Here is an 11,370-nt window from a genome sequence, read left to right as displayed (position 1 = left end):
GATGCGTGTGCAGTTTCGTGTGTACTGTGCCCTGTGAGGGGTTGGGGTTTTTTTGGTTGTTTTTTTTTTTTTTTTAAGATCAGTGTCTAGGCACAGGCTGGAACGGTTCTGTGACAGCATTTGGTATTGATGTCATGCAGTATATTTATGCGGATGAGGACAGAAGGGATTTTAATTCTCAGGTGGACAAGATGATCCTTTCCTCAGGAATTACTGTTCCAGGTTTTGTTGGGGTTTTTTTTTAATTACAGAAAATGAAGTATGATTCGGGTTTCCCCTGAATGCTGATTGACACAGGCGTTTCTGGCCCATGATTACTTGCCACAACCGTTTCCTTTCTGAAAATGTGCCTTCTTATGTTTTCTTTAGAAGTAGACATTGAAGGAATGGAGTTCACTCCAGGTGAAATGGACAGTATTGGAAGCGCCAGTGATGCTGAAGACCACTACAGTTTGCAAAGCGGTTCGAGTGACGGAGGTTACACACATTCCCGCAGACTGAATGCCAGGCTCTCATAGTGCCTGAGTTACCCCTCCAACTCAGGACCATCTGACTGAAGCACTTATATATGAATATTCCAGAGGTGTCAACTGCCACTCTTCCGGGAAACCCCAACCACAGTACTCTGGCATGGAGGTTTCTTACCCACGGTTCCCTGCACTGTAACCGCAATATTAGATATTGTAAATCATGGGTTTGCTGCAGAGAACTGTGGTTAGGTACAGTTGTGACTTAAAGCTAGCTTGATGTAGCCATACTGCAAATTAAAGAAAATAAATTATGTCATTCCATTCAAGAAGTATTAAATTCGAACTGTTGGAAGCATGGCGTAAGGGAGTTTGACAGTTATTTTGATTTTGCAGAAACCATTTCAAACATGGAAGAATAAATGGAATCTACGATGTGTTAGTGATTCGGAGATACAAAAGCCTAAAACTACTTTTTGTGGTATTTTTTCACGAAAAAGAAATCCCAAACATTTTGAACACTGTATAGCAGGCTCTATCGAGTAAATTCTTTCAGCAGTTGTTGTTTGGGTGAAGTAGGCAGATAAATCTTCAAATCTCAGATGATCTTTGGAAAAGGTCATATTTACAAGTCACTACTGTACTTCAAAACGGGGGAAAAGCCAGCTCTAATAATGACTTCATGTGGGATGATCTCAACTTTCTTTTGCTTTTTTGTATTCAGTATCCAACCAGCAGCAAATCATTCTATCCATGCTAACGGGAGTACCAGAAAGCAACACTGCAATTTTAACCTGTTATCGTGGACTGGATGACGTTTGAAGCATTTCAGTGGTTTTTTGGGTTGGTTTTTTTTTCATTTCTTTGTCTGAAGAATGCAGAACTCAAGTGATCCAGTTTGTGATAGTTAACCTTTCCTTGCAAGGAAACAAAATCTCTGTTTGCTTGTATCTTTTTTTTCTTTTCTTCTATTTACACATGTCAATACATTTTTATGGAAGGCATGGCTTAAAATTACAGTATTCAGCTAGAGGATAATTAATCTTTTTTTTTCTTTTGCACACTATAATTGTATTTTCTATTCTTAAAAAAGTGCAAAAAAAAATGAAAATGTATGCTGTAAAACAGCAAAGTTTATTTAGTACTCATCAAGCTGTTCAGAACATATTTACCCAAATTGTAGCAATACTATGAAGATGTATTTTAATACAACTTCTGCTTAGTGAAGTCATTAGAGCTTGGCTTGCCGGGTAAGAAAAAAATGGACCAGTCTTTGCATTATCTGTTTAAAGAAGGTCTTTTAAAAAAAAAAAAAAAAAAAAGAAAAAAAAAAAAAGAAAAAAAAGAAAAAAAAAAGAAAAAAGCTATAAACACTTTTAGGGAAGTGATTTTAGCAAGTGTAGTCTATATTTCCTGTAAGAGATTTTGTATTATATTTTCCTAAATGTTCTCATTTACTTGTATAGGGAGGGGAATGGTACAGACCCAGAACAGAGTCTCAGGGACTCTCCACCTTTGTCATATTGTGCCTTGGTGACCATTTATGTATGCCTCTCCTTTTCATTGTTTAAAGGACAACTAAGCTTTGTTTCCAGACCCTCTGTTCGAATGGTCAGTTGTCCACCTTCCTAGGGATGAAGCAGAGAGGTGTATTTATATCTTCACCCTCTCACAACTGATTCAGTGTGGCTTTAAGTAAAATCATAAAATTAGGTTTTGGTGCGAGGGTTAATTGTCTGTATAAGCCCTCCCTCGGATTCTTCAGCACCCGAATCTATATTTTGTTTGCTTATCAAGTCAGGGTCTCTGTGAGACCAGTGCTCAGCGGCTAGGGAAGCGCCAACGTACTGTGTAAGGCTATGGGACGCCCAAGTGTGGTGCCATTTTTAGCATTCGGATACAAGACCTCATGACAGACTGACCATAACGATCAAAAACAAAGATTCAGTTGTTCTTTCGACATCTGACATGCGTGTCCTCCCTTTGGCTCTTACAACACGGAGTAGAAATATGAATACATTTTGTGGCAGCTTACAGATCCTTGTTTGCACTCTCGCTTACTGCTTGGAACTTGCCAACAAGGAAAACGTCTATGTTTAACTACATAACCTAACGGATGGCCACCCCTACTTTGGCTCTGGGGAGGGGCCTGAGGTTATAAACTCTGGCAGCTGAATAAGAAAACAATTAACCTTTTCTGTGATGCAGGTTTTGGTATTATGTTCTATACACCTTGCATATTACTAAAATCCTCATTGTTGGGGAAAGCACACAGCAATATACTCATTGTGTGTAGCTGACAAGCAGCAGAAATTACTAGCTCCTTTGGTGCATACGTAACTAATTTCCAAATCATGGGGAAAAAAAAAAAAAAATAAAGAGTTTACTTTAACACACGACTGTTAACAGGAAAAAAAAAAAAGGCTAGTATATTGTTGCTGTTCATTTATTATATAATGAACACATTCATGAATTGTAAAGTGTTTCCTTTCATGACAAGCAGCTCTTGCACAGAACCTCCTAATGAAAAGAGATTTGAAACTTACAGAAGGAAAAACGAGATTTTAAATTGAACATTATTGTACCTTAGGTCAACCTGAAATTTTCCTTTTAAAGATGAATGTGCTAACTTAATGAGTTCTTCCACGCTGGGTATCCATGGCTTTGTAGATCTTATATTTTCAATAAAAATTACTCGAATAATCTTGAGTGGAAATAAAAAGGGTTTATTTGTTTTTACTTTTTCAGTTATTTCAGCTGGGGGCTATTACGGCGGTAAGGAAAATTGACACCGTACTGCCTGTGTCATTCTCCCTGAGGTACAGCCCAGTTTAAGGTGGTATTTTGAGGCACAGCCCCCTTTCTCTAGCTGAGCCAGGCGCAGCCCAGCTGAAGGCGATGGCAGAGCCGCTGCAAGCGTGGGGGTTGGCGGCTGGTTTGGGTGACAGTCGGGGCGCTGGCGTTCCTTTAGGGACACGGTTCACCTGCAGCATCCAGCGCAGCGCTGCCTGTGGCCGTAGCACCTCGGGATGCAAACAGTGCTCTATTTTTATTACTCTTTTTTTTTTTTTTTTTTTTTTAAAGCTGGATATTTGTGTGTGTGCTCCGTGTGTGCATGCATGCATGCGTCCGTCTGTGCGCGTGCAACTGTACCTGTAATCACAACGTGACTGCTAAAAGCGTACTGCTTGCTGCGAGATTAAATCCTACCACCGCCTCGGCAGCTCTGCCGTTCTGTGTCGTGACTGTGCTTTTAGCAGGTGCTCGGTTAATCTATTTCCTCTGCAATTACCCCATAGGAAAAGAAGGAGTAGTAGGGACAAGATTACAGGGCTGCTAGGTCTTTTCCTCTGTGGAAAAGGCTCTGGGGAGATGAAGTCATCCAGAAGTTCTTTTTATGGAGACGCAGAGGTTTGGCCTGTTTCCTGGTGGGAGAAGGAAGGAAGGGCTTTCCCTTGCGGCACGCAGGTGTCGGAGGAGAGGCGCCTTGTTGCTGCTCCTGGGTTAGCTCTTCCCCTAGCCCCACGAGCGCACCCTCTCATCACAGGAGAGAGGCATAAAAAAAACCAGCCTAAAATTGTTCGCCTTTTTCTGCAGATTCTCCATGGCAGTTCGGAGGACGACTCCTCCATCACGCCCGTCCTCTCTCTGCCCGACTTGCACCCCCCAGGCCCGCTGCAGCTGATCGATTTGTCTTCAAAAGAGAGCGGGGTTCGGCCAGTAGAAACTGCAACACATTGCTATGGGCTTGTGCAAAACCTAAACTCAGTTCAGAGTGAGTTTTATTGGATTAAGGCAGAAACAAAAAGGCCACCCAAAATCCCTGAGAAGGACAGTTTTTCATCTGGTGTTTATAGATTAGTTTCTATCCTAATTTCTTAGTGTAAGATTTGGGATGGGAAAAGAATCAAAACCTAATGCAGCTCGCATCTAACTTAAAGAATTAAGACTTAATTCTAACACCTTAAATGGTGTTACTTTTCTTGAGCATGGGTTTAGCTACACCACATGCAGCCTAACATCATTTTGTTTTAAAAGAAAAAAAGTTACTTCTATTGAGTCACAACTAAATTACTGCGATAAATACCAGTATTCTGAGCATCCGACTGTGGACTCCGCATAACCCATTTCCGTAGCTGAACTCAAATGCCAGAAGAAAACTGGGAAATGGAAAGAGGTGAAGTTGCACAGGCGTGAGCTCGGCCTGCAGACCTGCTCGGTTCCCAGCCCGGGTGTGCTTAGCCGCAGGGCGTGCTTCTGCTTTCCTGGGAGGTATTTACAGCAGCCTCCGCTGCTGCGACAAGCGATTATTTCACCATTTTAGCAGACTGGTACTTAGCAATGCAATTTTTCATCCTTGCAGATCAGCTCTGTGGAAAAGAAACACATTTTTGAAAAGATCCACATCGCAGCTTTTAATCAAGTAACATTAATTTGATACATTTCATTTTACGACGGTGTTGCTAAAGGAATGTCTGCATAACATTACTCTTTCAGAAATCTGTTAATTTTGTTTTAACTATTAGAGGCCCTCGGTGGTGTGTGGTAAGATATTTAATCCCCTAACTCGCACTGGCCAAAATCAGTGGAAGGAGAATTGAATCCCTTTAGATACTCTTTAAGGAAGAGCTGTACTCCCTACAAATACTAATGGGGCAAACACATCAGAAATTAATTTCACCAGCAATGAAATGAGCCAATTTGCTTAAGTGGCTGACTAAATGCACTGTTGTTAATTGGTAGCTGCAAAAGAAACATCCAAGTGTGTTGCGTTAACTACCTAGAATTAAAATGCAGGGGCTCTGTGAAAGAGAATTCTAAGATCAGAAGCTGTTTGGGCACCCTGGCTGTCTCTTCTGCCCAAAGCCTCGCACCTTACCCCCGGCAAAGGGTGCCTGGGGTGGCCTGGCCAGCCAGCCGGCCGCCCGCCCATCGGCAAAGCAGAGTGAGGTTGCTCCAGTTGCAGAATTCCTGCCTGCCGTTTTGCATGAGAGGTATAAAAGCATGGATACAGATGATTTACGTCATTGACAGGGTCTGTGCGATAGAGGTTTTTAAGTGATTACATTTTGGTGCAGGTGAGGCAGTGACAGAGAGCCTTCTGTGGCTTACGGGTCAAACTGTTGCCTGAAGGTGTTAGCGAGCGGGTTCTGTGCCCGAGCCAAAGGAAGGGTTCGGAGTCTGCCAGGTGCGTTGTACTGTGTGGGTTCAGCTGCACGCACCTCACGGTGCACGCAGAGTATTGTGTTGTATCGTTATCTCATCATAGTATAAATACAAATTTTTATACCTTTTTGTTGTGGTTTTCAGGTTTTTTTAAATTCTTCATCATTTGGTTTTTGGTGTATAGCGTTTCTTCTCTTTGCTAATCTTTTCGGGTAGGCTTAATGATGATTTCGGAGGGAGCTCACTGGGTTTTAGCAATTCAAATTAATACTACAGTATGAAGGTTGGAGTGCTACTTAAATTAAAGTTCTTTTACATGTGTTGGCCCAGTGTAACCCCGATAGTCAATTAACATTGTTTCTCTCTAACCGTAGGTGCTGTATAAATTTCCACTTTTACATTTCTAACGGCAAACCAACCTGTAAAACAAAGTGTAAATTGAAATGTGTTAATGTCTGCTCTAAGTAATTCTACTTGAAATCATTCCAGCTCTGCACAAGATAGGAAACAAAAAGCATGAAAAGGCAGCCCGCAAGTTCTGCATGTGTATTTTGTCAAATGTGAAACTCGCATCACAAGTGATGTACAGCCAGACAAAAAAAAAAAAAAGGGCGTTTTGGTTTGTTACTAGGAGAGATGAGAGGAGGGGCAGAATTGAAATGCTTTTGCGAACTGCATCGTTACGCTCTCAGCCCTAGTGTGCGGCATCCACTGGGTTTTATTTCAGTTTGTCAAGCGTGTTGCACTTAAATACAGTGATGTCTTAAAAACACAGAAATAGCAGTTTTTAAGTTGAAACCATGGTAAGTAGCTTATCAGTATGTTTATGTTCAATTCAAACAAGCTGAGCTGCTGAATCAGTAAAAATATTCATGTGCAAAGCACAGTAAACCGTTGCTTTTCTTTGGAATTACCACTGTAACAGAACAAGCAGAAAACACAACCCAGCACATCGCTAACTTATTACAGATTAATCTGCAACAGGAAGAAAGCTGTGAGAAACATTTAGCAGCGCTGTGTTTTGGGACAGCACTACTTTTCTCAGCACAAGGCAGAACTGCGTGGGGTAACAGAATTATGACAAATGTGGTGGCACTATTTATGTAAATCCTGTGACCTGTACAGCTCCTTTCCTGACATCAGTAATGTCTTATGATTTGTTTATAAGAAAAGTAAGTTTCCTCATTTCGCTAGTGATGGATGTTTCAAATTTAAGATTAAAAGTCCGGAAGCTTGATCAGGATGAAAAATTTTTGTCAAAGCCTACTTAAATGGCAAAGAGCCTTAAATTGTAATTAAATTAATGATGATATAACCATCAGCTTCCTCTAAAAGAGGTAGTTTAAAGTGGTTTCAATGGCAAAGTTCTCCATTACTATTATTATTCTAGCAACTGTGACTTACCTGGTGTTTTTAAGGACCGTGGCATGCAGGAAAGGTGTGGTTATGGTGCGGGGGACAGAGGAGTGGAGGGCTGGCATGACTGCTGCCAGAAGAGCTGGGTTTGGCATAGCAGAGATTGCTGCTGGTAGGAGGCCCATCTCCTTTCGCCCCAGGCTGAGGAGGCAGCTCTGTCAAAGCCTCCACTGCCCCACTAGGGAGGAGCCAGCTGGATTGGGCTGGTCCTTCAGGGTCCTTGCCAAGGCCCTGTGCAGTCCTGGTGCACGTTCCCACACAAAGGTCCTGTTTCTTACGACCAAAACCCATTTGCGGACAGCCTGGCTGATCAGCCCCACGTGGGGGTTTAACCCAGAATAGGGTCGGAAGAATAAACAATTTTCTAGAAAAAAAAAAATAACCTTGTGCATCATATGTCTAAATACACTAGGAGTGTTAGGCCAAACGTTTAGGCGCTTCTTTTTTATTTATGGCATTAAATCCAACAAAGCTGAATAAAACCAATCCCTTTGACCTGCTTTTCTGGGAGTACAAGGCCTCTGAATGAAATCTACCGTTCCTCTAGAGAGAAGATGTGTGTGCTTGGGTAGGAAAGCAAGCGGGTGCCAAACTTCCATCTTCTGACTTCGCTGTAAGTTCACATGGCACTTCAAAAGCTGTGCTTAATTCAGAATATAAATTTGCTTAAAGCAATGAATTGCCTTTCAGGACAGGGTGCTTCCGAGGAGCAGTTGGTCCTCCAGCAAACCCGCAGCAGGGACCTCTAACATCCTGCTGCTGCTAGGAGCAGATGTGCAGTGTGATGCAAAATGAAAAAGCTTCTACACTGTTACAGTTCATCAGCTAAAAACTTAATTCCATGTCTTGTCTCTAGGTTTTTTTGTTGTTGTTGTTTGGGTTTTTTTAACAAAGCAAACCAAAACCCTAAAGCAGTAATAAGCAAAACATTTCTATAAGAGTTTGTCATGTGACAGATGTATCCCAGTGGGAGCGTTTATACTGGCCAGCTGCAGTGCCTATACGATGGCAACTGCGCTCCTTGCCTGTTTTTGACAGCCTTGGCCAATGGGTAATGATAGCTTCTCTCTGAGGTATCAGGCACAATGACATCAGATTTTGCAGTGGAACAAATGCAACATGGCGTCGATGGAATAGAGCAGAGCTTGCAGACATCCTTCCAGAAACGTCTATGTCTTAATCTGCTGGAGTCCACCATCAAATGGCTTGCAAAGGCAATATGCTATCCAAGCAACCCCTCCGGTTCAGGACACAGGTATGGAAACAAAGGGGAAGGTAAGCCTTTAATTACATTTTGACTGAGCACAACCAAGAAAAAAATGAATCAGAGAAAAACATAAGGACCCATAAGGAGCTGCAAAAGCAAACACTGAAGCACATGGGGCTGTGTTTGGGTGGGGAAAGAGGCTGTAGGAAATTCTGAAGACTTGTTTGTAGCATGTTTGCAGGGGAAGGCTGTTTAATCTCTGCCCTAAAAACCAGTTGATGGTCTTAACAAATGAAAATTTGCTTCGCATTAGAGGCTTGTTCTTCCAAAATGAGAAGTTTAAGTGCACAATGTTCTGACCTAAAATATTTCTAGCCTGAATTCCTATGCCAGCGGGGATTATGAGATCATGCTGTCTGTCAACTCCTCTTTCGTCCATCTGTTCCCCTCCTCCTTCCCTTGATAACTTTTGAACCTTGAGGCTAATTTTCACCAAATTTGACAAAGCAGAGATAGGATGGAGGCTGCAATGATAACCCATGGTGAAAACTTCCAGGAAAATTCCATGTCTGGATAGAAAGAGAAATAATTTCCTGTGCTGACTGTGCCCGAAAGCTGGCCCAGTTGAGCTCCTCACTCTTCCGAGAGGTGGCTACTGGCCAGCACGTACGTAGTTCCAAACCAGCTACAGAATGAGCATATAGCCCTGCTTGCCAAGCTAAACAGATGGGGACGTAAGTTTTGTGAAAGGGCACGAGGGAAGTGCAACTTTGCATGCGTTTGAGTCTGGAAAGAAGGAGAGGAACCGGACGCATGGGGACTTGAAGGCGAACAGATGGGGACGTAAGTTTTGTGAAAGGGCACAAGGGAAGTGCAACTTTGTATGCGTTTGAGTCTGGAAAGAGGGAGAGGAACCGGACGCATGGGGATGTGAAGGCATTAGTTGCAGCAATCCCGATGGACAATCCGATAGACAAACGATAGCCAATTTTTTATCAGATACGTCTTATTTCATCTAGGATGTGGGCTTCAGTAGCAGAGCTACTTTCAGGACAGCAGAATTTTAGAAAGTTTTCTAGGTGTTTAAAATTTGCTTTTACTCAGGCGTTTTTTACATGAGTAACACTGATACTTATGAAATTTAAAAAAAAAAAAAAGGTGCTGCGAAGCATAAGCCTCTGAAATGCTACTTAGGACAAGTTGGTTTTTGTGCAAGTAACCGACTGAACTGAAATGGCATCGTCTTACGAAATAAGCTGGTGAATGCTTTTGTTCCTTCCCCATCAGGATGACATGATGCACTCTGTCTGCTAGAAGATTTGAAAACTTCAGCTAGCCTCAGTTGCAGCTGCGTATCAGGCTGTAATCTGATGGGGAGGAATTCGGTGCTACAGATCTTTTTACCCATGAGAACCCACTGCCGGGTCAGGGTTTAATTTAAAAGTGTGTCTTGCACAGCCCACGTGATACCAGAAGTCACCAAACTGCACTTTGCAGGCAATACAGGTGCTGATTTTGATCTCGAAAACCTCACACGAGTTAGTCTTAGCTGTGCTGAGCTGCAAGGTTGCTCATTTCCCTGTGTTGATTCATTTCAACAATTGCATTAAGTGAGATTAGAGAAGCTGCACATTTAGGACGTGTAGTGGGAGGGCTCAGCCACCCACATACAGACTGGGTCAATGTGGGTGAAATGTAGAGATAACATTTCTGGATGCCATCAGTGATTTCCTTCTACAATAACTGGCCTTAGAAACCACAAGAAAAAAAAAACACCATTCTGAATTTAATCTTCAGCAGTGCAGAGGATCTAATTCAAGAGCTGCTAGTGGGTGAGCTGCTCCATAGTAGCAACCACAATATAATTAAGCTTAACATTGTGAGAAGAGAGCAAGACAAATAAAGCAGACAGATCCTCAATTTTAAGAAAACAACCTATACAAAAATGGGGAAAAATGCCTGCAAACCCTAAATGAGCAGTTCAAAAGCAAGAAGCCTATGAACACCCAGAAGGCTTAAAAAATACTGTACTAGAAGCCTGGGTAAAATGTCTGAGACAAACATAAGACGGTGGCCCAAACCTCCCCCCTGCATGACTTCATGAGAAAGCTAAGGAGGCTTTTGCAAGGCAAGTAGGGAAGCCCAGAAAAATGTGGCATGTGACATGTAAACAGGAAACAAAGATGGCTAAACACAAGGAGTGGCGATTAAAGGATGCTCAAACTGTTAGAAGCTTACATGACGCTTGACTTGGGACCAGCCCTCGCAACGCAGAGGAGGTCCTGCAATCATTGCCGAGAGCTTTCCAGTGGCTCCATGAGCAGCAGCAGCCAAAAAGCCAAGAAACGGGAGCACCGTAAGGGCGGGCACTGGAAACAAGGATTTTGTAGAAAACCTCAGTGCACCCACACCTTGAGGACTGCGTGCAGCCTTGTCTCTGCACCTTGAGCAAGGCACAGTGGTGTTATAAAAGGTACCGAGGAGGACAGCTGAAATAATTGGGGAACGGAGCACCTGCTTTACAGTGGCCAAAGACTGGAACTCTCCAAACTGGAGAGGACAGAGCCAAAGGGGAATTTACTGGTGGTTCCTAAAATGCTATGCCGGCCACAGATAAGGTAAACGCAGAGGTGGTGTTCACCACATCCTGCAATGCTGGAGCTGAGGGTCACTTGATGAGGAGAGGGTTAAAGAGCCACCAAGAAAGTGCTTTTTTAAGCAGCAGGTAGTGACTTTCTGGAACTTGTCGCCTTGTGAAGTTCTGTGGGGCATCAGCAGGTTCAAAGAGGGATTAGACAAACTCATCAAGTCCATGAAAAAATACTGAGAGGACTAGGCAGGGACGAACCACTAACACAGCAGCTGCAGACACTGGGTTGGTGGCCGCTGTTACCCGTGTCTCTCAGCTTCGCGGAGGCAGGTGGACGCACGGTTCTGAGGCCCGGTTTGGCCAAAGCTGAGCGACGTCCAGCCGCACTCAGGCCTCCCCCGTCCCCTCCCTCCCTCGCAGACGCCGGGCGCAGCAGGCCCCAGGAGGCTCACCGGCGGCGGGGAGGGGAGGGGAAGGCCGCGGGGCTGAGGCGATTCCCCTGAGGAGCGGCACAGCCCCGTCCC

At 43.4% G+C, this 11,370-nt stretch overlaps 1 protein-coding gene across 1 annotated transcript in view; it reads left to right on the top strand.

Moving 5' to 3' along the window:
- Positions 1 to 2,305, top strand: part of MXD4 (MAX dimerization protein 4) — a 38,238-nt gene extending 35,933 nt beyond the window's left edge. The window contains exon 5 of the mRNA XM_009643187.2: positions 370 to 2,305. Coding sequence (XP_009641482.1) covers positions 370 to 518 — 149 coding nt within the window. The 3' untranslated portion in view covers positions 519 to 2,305. The remainder of the gene's footprint in view (positions 1 to 369) is intronic.
- Positions 2,306 to 11,370: the final 9,065 nt, after the last annotated feature.

This window comes from Egretta garzetta, unplaced genomic scaffold (genome assembly GCF_000687185.1).
Source record: "Egretta garzetta isolate BGI_Z169 unplaced genomic scaffold, ASM68718v1 scaffold107, whole genome shotgun sequence".
NCBI classification, from domain to species: Eukaryota; Metazoa; Chordata; class Aves; order Pelecaniformes; family Ardeidae; genus Egretta; species Egretta garzetta.
The sequence above is the reverse complement of the archived record's forward strand: the minus strand, read 5'-3'. Positions and strand labels throughout refer to the sequence as shown.